Raw genomic sequence first — 20,072 nt, forward strand, 5'->3', positions numbered from 1 at the left:
ACAACTAAGCCCGTACACCACAACTACTGAGCCTGTGCTCTAGAGCCCACATGCCACAACTACTGAGCCCACGTGCCACAACTACTGAAGCCTGTGCTCTGCAACAAGAGAAGCCACCACAAGGAGAAGCCTGCGCACGGCAACGAAGAGTAGCCCCCGCTTGCTGCAACTAGAGAAAGCCCACGTGCAGCAACGAAGACCCAACGCAGCCAAAAATAAATAAAATTAAATCTTTAATAAAAAATCACTGCTATACACTGTTATAATTTTATACACAATATATATTAAACATAACTATATAATGTATATATAGTAGTGCTTTTCAGGCTTCTCTTTTTTTTCTCTTTTGTTCTATATCAGAACCTCTGTAAAATCTTGGGACTTACTGAAGACCACAAAGAACTTTTATGTGGATTATAACTGTCAATATTTACCATACTGGAAGTGGAAATTGAGCAAATTTAAAATACTGATTCATTTGATCATAGCTATGATGAATATAATTGAAATGTTAATAGAAATAACATCTTACTATTAATACAAAAATTATTTTCAGTTCATGGATCTCCTGAGAATTGCTGTGATGTGAAAAAGCAAAATGAAGGACAAAATTTGGAAGTAAATTTTCCTTTCCTTGTTTTATAGTACTTGAGTCTGAATAGAAGTGATGAAATGTGCTAAAATTTTAGTTACGTTTGCCCTGTCTTGATGGACTTGATTACTGGCTAATTCCTTTGCCTACTATATGAAAGTCTTTTCTTTTCTTTTCATTTTTTTTTAAACCTTCTGTGTAATCTGTCTAGGTAGCAAATTGTGTCTTACAAGAATAATTTTCTGTGCTTTATGATGAATTTATCACATCCTTGATTGTTTAAGAGAAAGAAAAAATAAGAAACAAATAAAAGAAAGCAAAGAACAAAAATTCCCACTTATAAAGAGCTAAGGTTCTTTACAATCATGTTAATGTAATGTTTATTTTTAAATGTTTTATTGTCTTAAATGTTTAATTAGTTAACTCTATTATTTTTTGCAGCACCCTGATGCTATCTTAATCAAGTGTCCAAATATCTTCTGATAATTTTTTTCCCTGATTTTTGACTTTCCATAATTGGATCCTAAGTATAGAAAAAATTAAATAAAACCTTCCAGATATATTTTACACCAGAAACTATACTTGCGATTTCCCAGAGGGCCCCTGGAAAAATCACAAAGATTTATTTTTTCACCTTTGAAAAGAGGTGCCAGAAAGAATTAGATTTTTCTGTAGAATTCTGTGGGAAGAGTTGTTAAATCAGAAGAGGAGCTCAGCCTTGCTGAGGTTAGATTTGTATAGGTATAATGTTATTAACATAAATATTTCAGATATTTTGTGTGCTTTTTGGGAAGTCCCTGGAGTTATGTCATTGCCCTTGCTGTCTTATAATATGGCTTTACCCTCAGGGAAAACACTGATTGTAACTCTTAGGAATATTTCCATCAGGTTTTGCTATATTTAGCAGAGTTCTGGTGGTACTGAGCCTGATGATATTAGACAACAGTAGTATAATGTTATCTGTCATAATTTCAGCTCCTGTTTTTAAAGATACAAATGTTTAGGTCTTGCTGCAGACTTACTGAACCTCTTACTTGATGTTGCTGGTATAAACAATTATATCTCAGGATTATTTTATGTCATATCTCAATAGTTCTTCCTCTATAAAATTATTTTCATCCATTTTTCCAAATCAAATACAGCACTCACAAACTTCTTTTAAAATAAATTTAATCATTATCCTTAGATGGTTTGTCATATTTTTTTTTTGCGGGGGGCAGGGAATGGCTTTATCATCTTCGTTTTGTATGCCACAGAAAGCACTAACCATTTTGTTTTCTGCATTATTCTTATTATGAACCCTCATCAGACTGTTCACATTTGAAAATTATTAGTAATAAATCACTCAGCCATTTTAAGTCCCTATCACCTACAGATGGTATTGTTTTACTCTGATGTTTCCTTGAAGTCTCTCTTATAGTTACAGGTGAGAATCTGTGTCTTCAACTAAGAAGAAAAGTGTCAGAATATTGTAGAATAGAACTGTACCAGGTACTTCAATTATTGACACTTCAAAGCTGAGCTGACATAGATTAGACAAATTCCAAACGGCACCACCGATGGACCGAGTCAGGATTTCCAGGTCCTGTTTTGGCCAAACGAGAGGACTGCATAGGACAGCTAACCAAAGATCCAGTGGAGCAGGAATCAATTATAATAAGACTGAATGAACTAGTAAGAGAAATTATATTGTGGCTATTTGTCTGGAATATTCTTGATATTCTTTTAATGTTCTATTTTCAGATATATAAGAACTACCCTATCTCTCTCTTGTTAAGCAATATGTAACCCATTGCAATTTAGTAAAATCTGCTTTTGTAAGCTGAAGTGAAATATTTTTAAATGATATCTGATTCCCACTTCTCTTCCAGGATTCAGAAATTTATATTGTCTCCTTACTTTCCATGGCCATTTAGTTATTTGCATAGGTTCAATAGTGCTTTGTCATCTATAATTGTACAAATTATAAAATCAGGGCCTTGTCTAGAATGTCATACTTGAAAATAATGCTTATTTAATCAGGTAGAAACAGCCACTCTTCTCAGGGATTAAGTTTGACTTTACTTATGGAAGCAATGCCTACGAAGCCCTGGCCTATTTCTTGGCTTAAAAAGTCCAAGAATATTATATATTCTGTGTAACTAACTTTAAAATATTTGGGAGACCTAGTGAAGAGAGGAATTTACCCAAATTTATAGGTATTTCAGGTGAAATATGGTAGAGAGCATTCCTTGGGCTTGGTTTCCTAGCCTCAGGTCAACAAATAATAGAGGTTTTTAAAAATCCAATTTAAGAGTTCTTATGAAAATTTCCAAGCACAGTTTAATTTAGTATTTGTTCAAAATTATATGGGTTTAGAGTTTACATGGGCAACTTAAGGTGTCCAATATGGTAAAATAAAATTTTTACTTCACCTATGTAAAAAATCAGTCAACTCTAATGAGACCAGCTTTATTTTATAAGAATAATCTTTCTTTGAAATTATTATGATAAAAAGAGGGGAGGAGACTGTCAGGGAAAATTGTGAGAGACTGTGAAAGGGCAAAAAACAAATGGTGACTATCTTGACTACTCACTAATTTAGGTTTTCTCATCTTTGATTGATATTACAACTCTGTAAGTTGTAGAAATCTGATAATAATGCAAATACTTCTTGTCTGTATAAATGCAAAGCAGTTGTGTTTGATGGACTGCAACTGATTTTTGCACGGATTTTGATAGACCAGTTTTGCGTCTAGTTGTAAATTCATTTCAGAATATCTTTTTCCCTTTATATGTCTCTGCTCTGAATTCTTCTTGGAATCAATAGTAACATCTACCAGTTCCTCATTAATTAATGAGTTAAAAATCTTTGATACATGCTCATTTTATATCTATATCCTTAATGATAGATAACAAGAATGCTAGAAATAATCTCACATATACAACAACAACAACAAGCTATGCAGTTGGTTGAGAAAATTCTGCACTTAGAAAACTCCGACTCCAAGTTCATAGCACCGTAAGGAGTTGCTAAAAGACTTCTGCCTGAAGTCACTACTAGGTCCCAGGAGAGATGGGGACTCCAAGCCAAATATAAAATATGAGTAAAACAAGACATTGGGATAAGATCATTGGTTATAAATTACTGAAAAAGAACAACTGACCAAACAAAGTAAAAAGACTCTAAACTTACTCTACAAAATCTGAGAAAAGTTACAGATTTAAATGTATAAAGGAAACCATAAACCAATCTACAAGAAAATATCATTAAATACTTGCTCATTCTTAGCATGGGAATCTTTTTAAACATAGAAACATGGGAAGAAATCAGAAAGGGGAATCAATAGTTTGGGCTATATAAAATTTAAAATTTGTATGCCAAAAATATTATAAATGTGAAAAGATAGATATCTAAATTGGAATGTGTCATGAAGAAATATGAAAGCCAAAGATTTTCTACCTTTCATACTTTAAATTTAATGAAAAAAAAAAACCCTACTAAAACTCCATAGAAAAGTGTGTAGAGGGCAATATACTAACATGCATGTGAAAGAAATGTTCATCCCTGATAATAATTGAAAATGAAAATCAAAGTGACCCTCAATTAATCTGAACTATAAAATTAACAAAGCTTCAAAAGTATGCAAAATAAATAGAGCATGGTTTGGGGGCAGTCTTAAAGAGTTCAGGTATAATTGTAAATTGATATGGGTTAACTGCCAAGTGATTTGACAATATCTCTCTAAAGCTTTACAATGTATGTATCTTTTGACTAAGCAATTTCCTTTGTAGGAGTCCATCTTAAAGAAAAAAAATCAGAAACTTGGTTATAGAGAGTTGTTATTTAAACCTAGGGAGAAAAACAGAAACCAACCTAAATGTCCATCAGTGGGAAATTCTTATATAAATGATGAGTACTTTATAGGGTAGAATATTGTTTTACAGCTTGCTTTTTCCATTTAATCGTGTAAACAAACATCTATCCATACTAGCACATCAACTTCAGTAAGTATAGCTTTAACTCATTTTTAAAGCTGCTTCATACTATTTCACTGTGATGATGTATCATAATTTATTTAATCATTGCCCAGTCATGGACATATGGATTATATCCAGTTTTTAACTATTCCAATAAAAAATGAAATTCCTTTAGAACGTTCATTTTTTTCTAAGTTGATACACCACCAGGAAACAATGTCTATTCAATAGCACATTAAACACATTCTCTCATTTAATCAGCACAACAACCTTGTGTAGAATGGTTGTTTTTTACAGATTTAACAGATGAGAAAACCGAGGTAGAGAAGTGCTCCGAAGGGGTTAAGTAATTTGCCCTAATCATGAAGCGGATAAGATCTATTTAACTCCAACTCATTTTACCTATTGCCCCTCTTAAACAGCTTTCCCCTGCCTGAGTCCTGGTGGTTATTCCCCCCACTTTCCCACTTGTGTTGTTCTTCTAGCCCCTTTCAATTGATCCCAGGCATTCTGGAGAGCCCCTAGGTCTTCAGTTCTCAAGTGGAATTCATTAAGAGACTTAGTCAGGTCTTGTGAATATCCTAAAATATTATTATATTACTCTGTGTGTGGCCCCATGTGTGCATTTTCTTTTCTGAGCAAATCCATAAAATGTATCAGATTGTTAAAATAAGTTGTGTTTCCCAAAAGGTTAAGAACCTGTTCTCTGGAGAGCAGCCTCACATGCTTGTTAAGGTAGTGTTCTGGGTTACCAAGTTGGGGCTGCCATTTGTTTGTTTGTTTTATTGTGTTTTTTACTCTTGCTTCAGCTATTTGAGGCTATGTGTATCACCAAGGCCACCAATATTTATGCTGAAGACATCCCAAGCAGCAATAACCATTTAGAAGTTATCAACATGAGATTTTTCTCTCTTGCCAATGGACTTGATCACTATTCATGCTAGTGTGTTCCATGTTCCAATATATTTCAACATCCCTCAACCTGCTTTAGGATTTCAGTGACTCAGAAACTGTAAGCATCTGCTGGGGTGGTGAATGGTTAAGGAGCTGACTACGTGTTCAACTGTTGAGACCCAGAAGAAATCATGCTCTCTTTGAATTAGAAATGATCCATTAACTGTGGTCTTGCACCAACAATGACTCCACGCCTGACTCTGTGTTTCTGGTGCCTGCTTCTCTGTCATTAGTTATCAGTCTTTGAAATCATGAAGGAAACAATTATTTTGTTCTTATTTAATCCTTTCATTTAGCCAAGAAACTAACCTTCCACTCTTTCCTTCCTTGTCCTGATCTGTGACAAATTTTGCAAAAAAGTGAGCAAGAAGTGGGGCTAAAGCTCTCTTCCTCAAATTTCTCCATTCTCATTTCTGTTTTGATCTGTTTTACCATTGGCATAATGTTTGATTAGGCTGTCCTAGTCGGAGGCTTAAAACAGCAATTTTCCTTTGTCATGTATGTTTTATTGAAATATGTACTTTTCTTTTCACAGCAGATATTCAACTTGGACGGTGAAGGGTTATCATTCATACTTTCATTACTAAGCATTGATATATATATATATAATAATTTTAAATTATATATTTAATTTTTTTCTTTCCTCCAGCTCACCTTTTCTGTGCTACACCTTATATATGAGTTCATATATTGGACACTTAACAACAACGTGCTTATCTCTAGGGGTTGTTGCATAATACTGCATAAAAATTAAAATCAGTTTTCCAGGTCGAGAAGAGGTCATCGCATTTAAGTTTTAGGAGTTTTAATTCATAAAAGCCAAGCTCTGTTGTGTAATTTTTAATATATTCCTCAAGGCCATTGATTTTAGCAGTTAGTTGAGTAAATACTTAATTTATATGTGGTGGACTTTCAGTTCAGGTACACCAGGTGATTGCCCAGGGGAGAAAATGTTTAAAAGCTTCTTAGTATGCGGGTGTTTTAGGGCTATAATCAACCAAACATTCAGTAATTTGGGCAGCAAAACCAGAAAGTTGGCAAGGCCTCAGCGTTACTTAATAACTGTGACTGTGTCACAGTTAAAAAGCAACTTTTACAAGAGCCCTCTGAGGAAAATCCAGGAGCCAAAAAAGTGGCACTGGCGATTCAGTAAGTGTCCCCTGCCCCATTAATTCAAGTTTGCGTGGAGTTGAGGGAACACTGTTGGAGACTTTGAAGAAATCATAGCTTCTCTTAAACCTATTCTAGTCAATATGGGTTCTTTTAAAAACTATCCAGTAGGAAATATACCTGGGCCTTGTAAAAAGACAGACTGTAAAACTGAGGACCTTCAGTGAGGGTGGAGCTTCAAGAGAATAAATTCGAACCATCTGTGGAAAGGATGTAGGAATGTTATGGGCCACCATTTTGAGAAGAGAAACTTCAGCCTGTGACAGGCTCCAGACGATTTTAACATAGTCATTGAACTGGGAGGCAGCACTAGGAGGCAATTACCACCTTTCCTACTAATAGTAGCAAGTGTTTGGGTGGGGGGTTGCTTGGGAGGAACGGAACAGAGGAGAGAGGAGCTGTGAGGAGGTATTGCTGGAATCATCCTCTAAATTCAGCAGACAAACAAACAAGCAAAACCCCCCAAAACAAAAACATATGTTTTCATTAGTAGAAGTTATTTTGAATTTTAAACCTTGTTCACCTAGATATTGTTTTGCTCATAGAAAAAGGAAGTAAAATTTGGCTTTTTGATTTTTCGTGTCTTTTTGCATCTGTATCATATACAATAATGACTATACATTCATTTTAAAAAATAATAAAATACCAAGAACCTAACACAGCGCCATTGCCCTGGACAACTAGAATCAGCACTCCAAAGTTCAGCAAAGGACCCCCAGGGTTAACTCACCTACCAAGGACAGAAAAGCGCCAGAGTCAATTACTCTGGCAATTTTCAACTCTTTAAAGATAGCATTAACTCTACATATGTTTCAAATGTCTAAGATCCTAAAATATTTTAAAGTTAACTTCAAAAGTTTCCAGGATATTTTTAGCCCTCCTATTCATTTCTTTAGCAAATATTTAATATTCAGTTTATTCATTCCACAGATGTTTACTAAGCACCTGCCATATGCTAGCACTAGAGACCAGAAAGGGTTTCTGCCCTACGTTTCAGTTTATGCTTTATAAGTCTCTGTCATGTATGTTTCATATAAGCCTCTGGGCAAACCTACCTGACAAAATGCTTCTTGATGAGGCCATGACAGCAGGAATGAGTACCATCACCCTCATTCTATAATGATCCAAGTAAGTAAGGAAAAATAGCGGCGATTTATCAGTGGAAGCATCTACTGCAGTCATTCATATTACTGTGGAGGTTATCCAGAAGCCTTTGGTGTACGGTTTGTACTTTGTAGTCGGTTTGTGCAGTCTCAGGAATGTGTAATTTAGACTACTTAAAATTAAGACTGTTGACTTAAAAGATGTTTTAGAGGAATGAAGTTTGATTACCTTATGGACATATGGTAAGGTGAAACAATAGCTAATAATATATCACTATGCAAAGCAGTATATATCAAATCCAGCTAATCTTTAAGCTCACCTGAGGAGACATTTAAAAATACTCCTGGGCATATATCTGGAGAAAACCATAATTCAAAAAGATATATGCACCCCAATGTTCACTGCAGCACTATTTACCATAGTCAAGACATGGAAGCAACCTAAATATCCACTGGCTGATGAATGGATAAAGAAGATGTGGTATATATATATATATATATATATATATATACAATGGAATACTATTCAGCCATAAAAAAGAATGAAATATTGCCATTTGCAGCAACATGGATGGACTTAGAGATTATCATACTAAGTGAAATAAGTCAGACAGAAGACAAATATATGATATCACTTATATCTGAAATCTAAAAAAATGATACAAATGCACTTATTTACAAAACAGAAATAGACTCACAGACATAGAAAACAAACCTATGGTTACCAAAGGGGACAGGTAGGGTGGGGCATAAATAAGGAATTTGGGAGTAACATATACACACTACTACAAATAAAACAGATAAACAACAAGGACCTACTGTATAACAAAGGGAACTATACTCAATGTTTTGTAATGACCTATATAGGAAAAGAATCTGAAAAAGAAAAAAAAAAATGTAGAACTGAATCACTTTTCTATACACCTGAAACTAACACAACATTGTAAATAACTATACTCTAATAAAATAAAATATTAAAAAATACAAATTCCTGGGCCTTGCCACAGAACGATGCAGTTTGAACCTCTCGGGGGTGCAGCCTAGTGTTCTCCTGATTGGCTGGTGTGAGGAGAGAGGAAGGGGAAATGCTGTATAGAAGTGAAGGAAATTGTTACTAGTCAAGCCATGGTGGGCTGGATTTTGATGAAGAGCTCTTGTGATAACAGCCTGCATTCCAAAGTAGCACATTTTTATGTTTGAACAGTTGTGATTTTTCAAAAATAGGAGACTGGGTTGGGGAGCGCCTGCTGTATAGACAGGAGTATTGATATGTAAAGAGAAAAGAAATACATCCTGCTAAATCAATGCACAGTCTGCACTGCATAATGTCCAAGTTCTGTGACACTCAGGGTGAACCAGAAAGGTTTATGCTATAATAATGTCTTTTGTTTCAATTTCCTACATCTAATAGAAACCACGCATCTCTAAGATCTTGTAACATTTTTGTTTGTTTGTTTGCTTGTTTTGTTATCAGCTATTTACAGGGAACTATATTCAAATGCACTCTATTAGACACTAAACAAAGTAACAAAAAGGAGCCTCTGTCTTACTGAATTTCACATTTTTCATACAATTGATTTTCTTTTGCACACCAATTGGAGTTTAGCCAACAGAAAAATAACCTCCTTTCAAAATGTCTTAATCATTTTTGTACTCAGAAATTTTGATTCCAAGTCATAACACAAATGGTACAGATTTTCATTGAACTGTGGAGAATGGCAAAAACTCATTAGATTTGGCTTCCACTCTTGGAGCTCAATTTTCTCTCAAAACGTCTCTGCTATTTCTCTCCTTCCTGTACCTTGGTCTCAACCCTGCTTGCAGTTAAGAATCACCTGAGAGCTCTTAAAAAGTATGGATGCCCAGGCCTTCCACCCAGATGAATCTTTGGACATCAAATATTCTAAAACTTTCTGGGTGATTCTGATGTCTGGCCCATGCTGAGAATGACTCTTCAGCCAAAAGGAGCTCCTCTCCCTTCCCATGTAGCCGCATGCTCTGTGCTTCCACACCTTTTATGTGATGTTCCTTCCTATCAGAATACTCCTCGGCTCCAGTCCTCATGTTTTCACCATACTCATCCTTCAAGATCCGGTTCAGATGCTATCTCTTCCATTAACTTTTTTTTGAACGCCTTAGGTCCAAAGTAACTTCTGCCTCCTTTGAATTCTTAGAGCATTTTCTTTCCTCTCAGGTCACTTTCCAGCTTGCCATTTCTGTGCATATTTTATGTTCTCACCCACCCACCAATTAACCTATAAGTTTTTTAGGGCAAGAAACCCACCTTTCTGGTTCACTTTTTATACCTCACAGTGCCCAGTAGTTACTCAGTAAACATCAGATGAGGAACAGGAGGGTGGAAGGAAGAATGAAGAGGCGACAGACTGACTAACATCTGTCCAGCTCACCTGTTTCTCTATACTCATCCAGCACTAGAACTAACTCTCTTTCTCTTTCCTAAGTGTTGGAGTAAAGTGAGATCTCTCAACCACTTTTTCTTCATCGATATATTCTCTAGGTTTTGTCTTTACCTGGATGGCCAGGTAGTTGCGATATTAAAAACGTAACTCAGAAACATCCTAACTATGGTAGGGCCCCTAATTCTGGTCCTCTTTGCTCTTCACCTGGATTACTGTTATGCTCTCATCTTCTCCGGTCTTTCTCCCTAGTCTGTCGTAATCTACATACACCCTCTCATCTCCTTAAAACACAACTTTCTTCTCGTTATTTCCCTGCACAAGAGCCTGGGCATATTTCTCTATTTCCTGTCAAGTCTACTCCAAGGTCCTCATCAGTCTTGCATTCAAGGCTTTTCATGACCTTTCCATGCTCAATTCCCATTCTGCTCCTTCTCCAAACCAATTCAGCAGCCAAATTGAACTATTTAGGGTTTTCTTTGCCTTTGTTTTACACTCATCAACCTTATCTTTGTTAATAGGTTTCATTCCTGGCATTATCTTCTTCTCCATCTCTATGAGTTCAATTCTTAATCATTCTTCAATTTCAGTTAAAAGATTACCTCGTCTATTAATAATCACCTAATAATCCCCAATGCTGTCCCCTCACCATCCCCTTTCCACTGGCTCCTGCCTCAGATCAAAAGTCATCTCTTCTTCCAGTGAATCCCCAAAGCATTTCTCTTTTTTGCAACATATTACTTTCTTCCTTATGTTGCAGTTATATTTTTTACATGCTTGTTTCCTTAAAAATCTTTCAATCACTTAAAGGGCAAGGGTTGAACTCTTGCTCATCTTTACATTCCCTATGGTGTCTCAAATTTATGTTTAAGCTCCATCGCTAGGTTCTACTAATGATGAACTCTGTGACCTTGAGCAAGTCATTTAACCTGTTTGTGTCAATTTGTTCATAAACCAAAAACATATTCTAATTTAACAGTCTTAATTTGAGACAGCTTAAATTACATATTCCTGGGACTGCAGAAGAACACTTGAAAGCACATACCAAAATAAAGGTTTCTGCATAACCTCAACAAAGCCTAAAATTACGGCCACACTAGCTGTTTCCACCAATAAGTTCCTGTAATTTGTTTTCTGACTTACTTGGATCAATACAGAGCGGTGTGACTCTACCCTTTCTAGCTATCACTGTTACCTCAAGCATCAGTGACATAATCCACTCCTCAACTTTGAATTACTATAGCATTATATTTGTGTGTTTGGAGGGAATCATTCATTTAATCATTTGTTCCATGAATATTTATTAAGTACCTATTAACCAGACATTTTTCCAGGTGATGGGTTCTCACATTAGTAAATAGAAGAGGGGAGGGGAAAGGAAAAAAGCTGGTGTAACTGTGGAAGATTTTTCCTACTTTAACCATTTTATACAATCTCTCATCTTATTAGTAGATCATGAAGGTTTTAGACCACCTATGTTAGGCTAAGACTCAAAGCAAACTCTTTCAGGTTAACGTTTCCTAAAAGCAAAAGAAAAATGCCTAGTTTTTCTCATTTGTCCAGATAATGCAGAGGAGTGAGTGCAAAGTGCGTCCCCTCAATCCTTCTAAAGATAATACAATGGAAACATTTTGGTGGGTGTGAATCACTTAGACAAGCATTCTTCACTCAAAAATAGAAACTGACCTTATTTGTTCCAGATGTTATACAGCTGCAGGGAAGTTAAAGCCAGTGGTCCTGTTTTCAGTGCAACCAAACTCTTATTGCATTGGGAATTTCTTAACCAATGAAATCATATTACTTGTTCTAAGACCTGCACAATTTTCTTTTTTCCACTCTTACCATTCACAAACAACTATGTTTCATAGGAACCATGCTTCAGAATTAATGAGTCTACATCTGTGTTGTACAAAGGAAACACATCCTGTTTACCAGTGTTTCCACTTTTCATTTATCTTGACTGCTTTAATTTTAAGCATAAAATATTTCAAAGAGAGTACTTGAAGGAAACGAAAAGGAGAGTTGAGTTGTATTGTTCTTACAACATTTTATAGCACTTTAACTATGGAGTTATTAGAAGGTGTTCATCTTAGGAAGAATTGTCAGCAAAATTATTAAGAAGAATATTGACTATAAAAATGTAACTCGTATCATTGTTTGTAGTTCAAAAAACTTGACATATTAGCTTATTTCTTGACTCTCCTGCAGGCCTGTAAGAGCTGCTATGTGGATGCATGAAATATAAAAGGATCATGGCTCTTTGACGAGGGTGAAAAAGCTAAGAAATCAGGTAGGTGATGTACATGTTACTTTTATATCTAGTCCATAAAAATGAAAATATATGTGTTATATTTTATTTGAGAACACTTGTGTTTGGGAACAGAGTACCAGATCTCTTGAGATTATTGTGTTTTTATAGATAAGACTTTTTCAAATTGTGGTTCATGGCAATCTACAGCAGAATCACACTGGCCACTTATGAAAATATGTACTTCTGGACCCAGTTGAGTCAGAATCTCTGTGAATCAGGTCTGAGCCTGTAGAGGGACTCCAGAGATCAGAAAACAATGATAACAACAACAAAAACAGACTCTCATCTTCCAGTTGTGAACAGTAAAGTCTAGGGAGGTAAAGTGAATTTCTCAAGGCCATGCAGCCAGTTAATAGTAAGGTAAGGCCTAGAATTTTGTTTATTAATGCTGAGACCGACATTCTTTTCCAGTAAGTTTTTATCTTTAAAAAGATAAGCTTAAAATAAAATTTAAAGAAATAGAAGTACCCAAATATCATTGGATGTCTCACCCAATAATTCTTTACTTTTATCATTAATTAACCAAATCCTTGTTCATTCTCCAAGATTTTGGAAGTGCCTTTCCTTCAGACTCATCATGAATCTTTTGAGTTACAATTAAAATCTTCCAGGAAAAAAGAGGAAGATGTTATATTTCATGGATTGTTGACTAAGTCTTTGAAAGATCATGATTGATTATTCTGTAAATGCGTGTTTTAGTTAAAGTTACTTGAACCAGTCAAGCAGCAGTTTGGATTCAATAATGATTCTTCAAAGACATAGACAACAACTCTAATGCATGACATACATTCTTGATATATGTATATGGCATCAGTTAAAATAGAGCCCTAAAAGAGTCTGTGTGATGTCATTCAAAACTGATTCAAAAATTTGTTTCATACATCTTAATGATGCTATAAATTAATTTATGTCTTTTCTTATGTACATAGTTCAGCCTTTGAAAAGGAAAAGACTCTGTGAATGCTATTTATTAAGTTTTCTGTAATTTGCCTCAAATGATAACATTTTGACACCCATCTACGATGAGTATAGAGGCACCACCAGAGAGAAGATGCACTCATAAACTTCTCTGCTATTCATAGATTCATAATAAATATGGCCCTACTGATGTTCAGGTCCAGTCCCTCATCTTACTAATGAGAAACCTGAGAACAAAAAAAAAGAGTAGTGTTCTTTTGAAGGAGATAGCGTTGTGTCAGAAACTGTCACCCTGGTTGTTAACTCTAACTCTCCCCCTCCCCTGAGGGAATGTAAGCTGTGGGGAAGTGTTATCTTTGTCTCACAGGAAACCACCAGAAGAGAAAAACAGGAGGCCACCAGAACTGGTTAGTACCGGCCAAATCTAAAATGGTTGATGACCTGGTCTTCAGTAGACCTTGAGCCCCATCATACGCTCATTGTAATACACGAGCATGCTAAGTGACATGCCTGCCGGTGGCCATAACAGGAAGTATCGCACCATAGAAGGAAAAAAAGAGGTGGCAACCAGTTCCAGGAAGAACCCCGCCTATTCCCGGAAAGCCAATGTATATGCCTCACTGCCATTAACCTTACTGTTAGAAATCTTGCCTTGCTCACCCCCTGACTAGAAGTTGATTTGTGAACTAAGTTCCGGCTTCTCCATTCTCTGGCCATTGAATAAAGCTTGTGTTATTTCAATCTCAGCATCAGTTTTGTTATTGCCTGTGCAAATCTGAACAGGAAAAGAAGCTCCCCTGCCAAGGCAGGAGTCTTCAGCCAGGCTAGGGCACAAGGGTGTGGGGGGGTGGTCCATAAGGCCAATCTGGGAACAAAACTGCTAGTTGTCTACCCAAACCTCTCTTCTCCCTTTTGTAGAACTCTTGTTTCTAGCTGGACATATGGCTAGCTAAATAAAGATTATATTTCCTAGCCTTCCATGTAGCAAGATATGGCCATGTGACTAAGCTCTTGCCATGGAACATAAGTGACCATGAGTGTGGTAGCTTTGGGGAAACTTCCTTACAAGGCAGTGGGGGCATGTTCTTTGTACCTACTCACCTTCTTCCATACATTCTGTTTAAAAGGTGTTTGTTTTGGCTGGAGATCTATGTTGGCCTAAGAGGATGAGGGCCACCTTGGCCCAGATGACAGTGTAGCTGCCACTCCAACTTTGGACAGCCACTATCTAGACATACAAGTGGGAGAGAAAGAAGTCTCTGTTCTCTTTAAGCCACCAGCTTGGGGTTTCTTGTATTTGGAGCTGTATCTGATTCAGACAAGAATCTATTTCTTGTTACAAAATTTCCTTTATTCATTTTTTGAGCACATAGTTACTAAGTACTTTTTATGAGCAAAGAACTACATTAAGTGGATATGAAACAAAATATTTTTTATTTTGAAAAACTTTTTCAAAAGTTTTTAGAATCAGACTCCCCTTTACCTTCGGTCCATCCTTTACCTACCCCAGGCATATCACACAATTTCTATTCTTTCACTATGAAGAACTATTTTTCTTGTCTTTGGATTTTAGACTGATACTGTCATGTGAGTAACATGTTTTTCAAAAGTTAAAAAAAAAAACACCAAAGCAATCCAAGCACATACGACTTTTACGTTTCAACATTCGACCCCAGCTATATGACAAATCATGATTAAAAGTCATGATGTAAATGTAGTCTTTGAAAATATGTAAGATGTAAACATTTGTCTTTGAACAAATTCAAAATATCATGGGACATGTTTTTAAAATATTTAAATCAAATGTATTTTCTAAGTTAATGCTCAGAAATGCACTAAACACAATACTGTTTTCAGTGTTAGTCACATAAAAAAAGGTACGTATGTGAAGTGAGAGTCTCTCTTCCCTAAATGACTCATCTCCCCATTCAGAGCAGAAAGTGACTGGACTCCCCAGAATCAGAGCAAACAGATTTCCTGCCACTGGCTCCCTGACCTAATTCTGCTGTCAGGCCTGGAGAAGTGTTCCCACATGTGAGTTCCATTTAAATTCCCCCCAAATTCTTCCTTGTTGATTTCTGATAATTTATTGCTTTGAAGTTTTTTTCTTTAAGGATAGTAGATGCTCTAAGTTTCCACATAGCTTTTCACTTCTAAATTTAAAAGCTTAAGATCAAATATTTAATAATTTTTGAATGATGGTAGAGATACAATAAAATTTGAGGAGATACCTAAGTGTAAAAGCAGACTTACCTTAGGGTCCACGTTGAGAATTTTTCTGTCTCTTTTGTATTTGAAAAGTAAGCCTTCTGGATTATCAGCAATCACTTGGTAGTTGGGAGTTGAATTCCAAACAGCAACATGACTGTCCCAGTTGTAAAAACTATAGAAATAAATATTTATTAGGAATTAATATGCATAATGAATTAAATTGACAAATATATTTCAGAAAATATTTGGGGCAGTTCAGCTTCAAAATAAATGGATACGATCACAGTCTTATACAACCATGTAGACCACATGTGTGATTAAAATTCTTGCAGAAAAGATTAGACTGGGTTATTTTCAAATCATTTAGATACATATTTATGACTGTTTTGCATGATTTCCTGGTTTGGACACTCTAGGACCTAGGACCTACTCCAGTATCATATTCCCAGGAAGTCAAGAAGAAAATTATTGCAATTTAAGGCTATTTCTTCTAGTTCAGACTCTTCAGGATATTGAGTATTCAGGGTATTAAGAGACTGTTTACTGGAAGGAAAGGCAGGCTAAGTCACTTCTTTTCATTCAAAACAAATTAATTCATTCCTTTAAGGTTCTATTTTTCAATAATATGTTTCCCAGGCAGTAAGAAAACTACTTGTGTTTGAGAGGTTACCAGAGGCCAGACATGATGTGATGTAACACCCATACGAATTTGCTCTTATTTCACAAACAAGGCAAGGATACTATGGGAGTTCAACCAGCATAGTTAACAACCTGCAACTAATACATCATAGGGCTAATATTTCAACCCAGATCTGTGTGTTTCAAAGCATACGCATGTTCTTTCTACTGTTCAACATTGCCTGTTCAATCCCTTCTTTGGATGTTTGTCTATGGAAACTTTCTATTTTTTTCCACCTCTCATTTTATACCTACTTGTCAAAAACAAATATAATGCTGTTACGTGCATTGGAAGTATCCTCAATACACTTATTTTTACATATCTTATTCCCATTAACATATCTCTAATATTATGTTTGCTTTTAAAATGACAGCCACAGAGATAAGTCATGTAGAGCTCACAGCCCAGTATGCCTCTCAAATATTTGTAATATTTATTTTTAATCGTTTTCCCCTTATCCTATTTCTGGGTTGTTTTTCCCTCTATTACTCCTCTTCTTCATTTTGAAAGAGTAGATTTCATTGCTTAAACTCACTCTGAATTACATTGTTTTCTGAGGCATCACCTTTTTGCTACTACCTGAAAATGTAATATGTTTGCCCTCAAATTTTTTAATACTCAGAAAAAGCTGATTATATAGATCATATATTCATATCTTTGGGGGTGCATATTAGTGAGAATTATTCTCTCTCTTCCCCTCTTATTCCTTCTATGGCCAAGACATAGGAGTGTTTGCCCTTTCTGAGGCACAGAGTTAGGAAAAGTGGTTTTCCAACCATCTTTGTCTGTTTAATCAAGCCTCCACAAGAGAGCAGGAATGACTATCTGATTAGTGAATTGAGAAAAGGAGCTGAACATTCATGGCTTTCTAGGTCCTCACTTTAGCTAGCTTTCATGAGTGAAGTTTATCATGGCAGGCTCAATGCCCGATAGGGTGATGATAGGAGAGCAGCCTATAGTACTGGTGATAAATTCAATCCAGTGGTAAAAGTATTACAAGCCAATTTGACTATGCACCCAAGCTGGGTCCCCCAATTCAGTTTAATTCATAATAAAGAAGATAAATTGACCTCCATCTTCCTGGCTGTTCAGTTAGGAGATTCACAAATTGGAATAGGGGACATGGGTATGATCCTCAACCTTACATATATATATATACACACACACATACATATATTTCTGAGATATATAGATACACATAATCCCAATAAAATGCTTGAATCATAGTTATACTCAGAGTGGCACGGTTTATATCACACATTCTTATCTTGTTGCTCAGACCTCAAATTAAAAGCCTTATTGAAGTACAGGCAGATTTTATATATATACACTTTATCTAAAGAAGTTAATTTGTGTAGCACGTGGTACTTTTGATGAACTGATTTGGATTGTTAGTCAATACTTTTGTTTTCCTAGGCTGGGAAGGGAAACAGGTTTCATTTCACATGCCAATTCTGATAGCTAATAATTATTAGTATTTAATAAAGATAACTAACACTTATTTAATGAGCACCATGTGTTGGGTACTGTTCTGAGACTAATGAATCTATTATCTCATCAACCTTACTGTCAACACCATGAGGTAGGCATAAAACTATCCCTTTTTATACAGGCAGAGCCCAGGTGATCTTGAAGTGTACTTGTGGATGAAGATGAGGGACTGGATTTGAGAAGACACTGAAAAGTGGATTTAATGGTTATGAGAAAGACATCAATGAGATAAGAGTCTAGGATTACTCTTAGATTTCTGGTTTGAATACCTAAGTGGATGGAATTATTTACTAGGAAATAAAATACAAGGTAAGGAACAGATTGCAGGAGGTGGGGTGGGGGCGTATAGTTCAGTTTTAGACGTCTTGAACTTGAAATCCTTATGAAATATCCAAGAAAATGAAAGCAAGGATCTTGGTTTGTCTTGTTTACTGCCCTATTTCCAATTCCTTTTTTCAGCCCATGCCTCACAATGGTAGATGTGAAATGCATATTAATGGAAGAAATAGATAATGGATGAATTTCTGAAGTTAGAGAGTTTTCTTAGATGGAGTAATGTATCTAGAAGTATCAGCAGTATTTAAATTCAAAGAGGTGACTGAGATGGACAAAGGAGAAGATGGAGATAAGAATGAAATCTGGAACATCAATTTTATCGGGTAGGAAGAGGAATCAGCAAAAGAGAGTAAAAAACAGTGACCTGAAGCATCAGAAAGAACCAGGAAGGAGTTACTTTGTTGCAAAAACTGAAGAGAGGAGAATATATCAAGAAATAGTACTTTAAGAAAGACAATAGTGTCAAATGCCTCATATATTAGATAAGGAATGAAGAGAGTTCATTGAAATTTGCACTTGGAAGGATATTACAGGAAAAGCACTTGCAGTAAAATGGTGGGAGCAAAATTCAGTTATAGAGAATTTAAGGGAAGATGAGAACAGATTGCTGAATAAAAAATTCCTTTAGTAATTTAGTTATAAAGGAAACAAGAAATCTAGGGCAGCACTGGGGATACAAAAAATTAAAGGTCAGCTTTTTTTTAAAAAGATGAAATATTCTTGAATATGTTTCCATGGTGTGAAGAGGGAAAAGTAGAGAAAGCAGGATCCTAAAGAGGCAGGAGCTATAAAAAGGCTTTGCCATAAAAAATTCTATATGAGAAGATGTATCTAATATACAACAGAACTATGATATTCCTATATCTATGTAGGTTAATTTGATTTTAGTAAGAACCCTGCATATTATTTATTACTATTCCTATTATATAGATGAGCGAACTGGAACTAAGAGAAGATAATAAAAAATTTGAAGTTTACATTACTAGTTAGTACTAGAATATAGTCTCAGACCTAGTCTATAGAATCTAAAACAAGTACGTTTTCTAAAAATTTTTATTTTATTGTGGTAAGAACACTTAACAGGAGACTTGCCCCCTTAACAAATTTTTAAGTGTACAATACATTATGTTGACCATAAGTACGATGTTGTACAGCAGAGCCTTATAGCTTATTCATCTTGTTTAAGTGAAACTTTATGCCTGTTGATTATTAACTCCTCAATTCCCCCTCCTCCCCAGCCCCAGGTAACCACCATTCCATTCTTTGAGTCTATGAATTTGACTATTTTAGATACCTCATATAAGTGAAATCATACAGTATTTGTCTTCCTGTGACTGGCTTATTTCACTTTTCATAATGTCCTCAAGTTTCATTCGTGTTGTCACATATTGCAGAATTTCCTTCTTTTTTAAGATTGAATAATATTCCATTGTATGTATATACCATATTTTCTTTTCCATTCATTTGTCAATGGACATTTAGGTAGTTTCCACATCTTGACTGTTGTGAATAGTTTCTTTTAGACCACATATAGTTGAGTGTTGTTTTTTAAAATCCATTTAGCCACTCTGTCTTTTGATTGGGGAGTTTAATCCATTTATACTTAAAGCAGTTATTGATAGGGAAGGATTTACTCTTGCCATTTTATTAATTGTTGTCTGTTAGTCTTGGAGTTCTTTTGTCTGTCTTTTCCTCTCTTGCTGTCTTCCTTTTTGTTTTGTTAATTTTTTTATTGATATATTTTGAATACTTGATCTTTTTATTTTGTGTATCTTCTATAAGTATTTTTTTGTAGTTACCTTGGGGTTAACATAATATATCTTATAGTTGTAAATGTTAATTTTAAGATGATAATAACAAGTTTAATCACATACACAAACTTTACATTTTAACTTCTCCCATCCATGTACTTCATGCTATTGTCAAAATT

General features: G+C 35.4%; 1 protein-coding gene across 2 annotated transcripts in view; it reads right to left on the bottom strand.

The window, feature by feature from the left end:
- Positions 1–20,072, bottom strand: part of CFAP299 (cilia and flagella associated protein 299) — a 609,967-nt gene that overhangs the window by 17,501 nt on the left and 572,394 nt on the right. For both annotated transcript variants that reach the window (XM_082463951.1, XM_082463950.1), the window contains exon 5: positions 15,679–15,808. In XM_082463951.1, coding sequence (XP_082320077.1) covers positions 15,679–15,808 — 130 coding nt within the window. The remainder of the gene's footprint in view (positions 1–15,678; positions 15,809–20,072) is intronic.

This window comes from Balaenoptera physalus (assembly GCF_965194825.1).
Source record: "Balaenoptera physalus genome assembly, chromosome: 5".
NCBI classification, from domain to species: domain Eukaryota; kingdom Metazoa; phylum Chordata; class Mammalia; order Artiodactyla; family Balaenopteridae; genus Balaenoptera; species Balaenoptera physalus.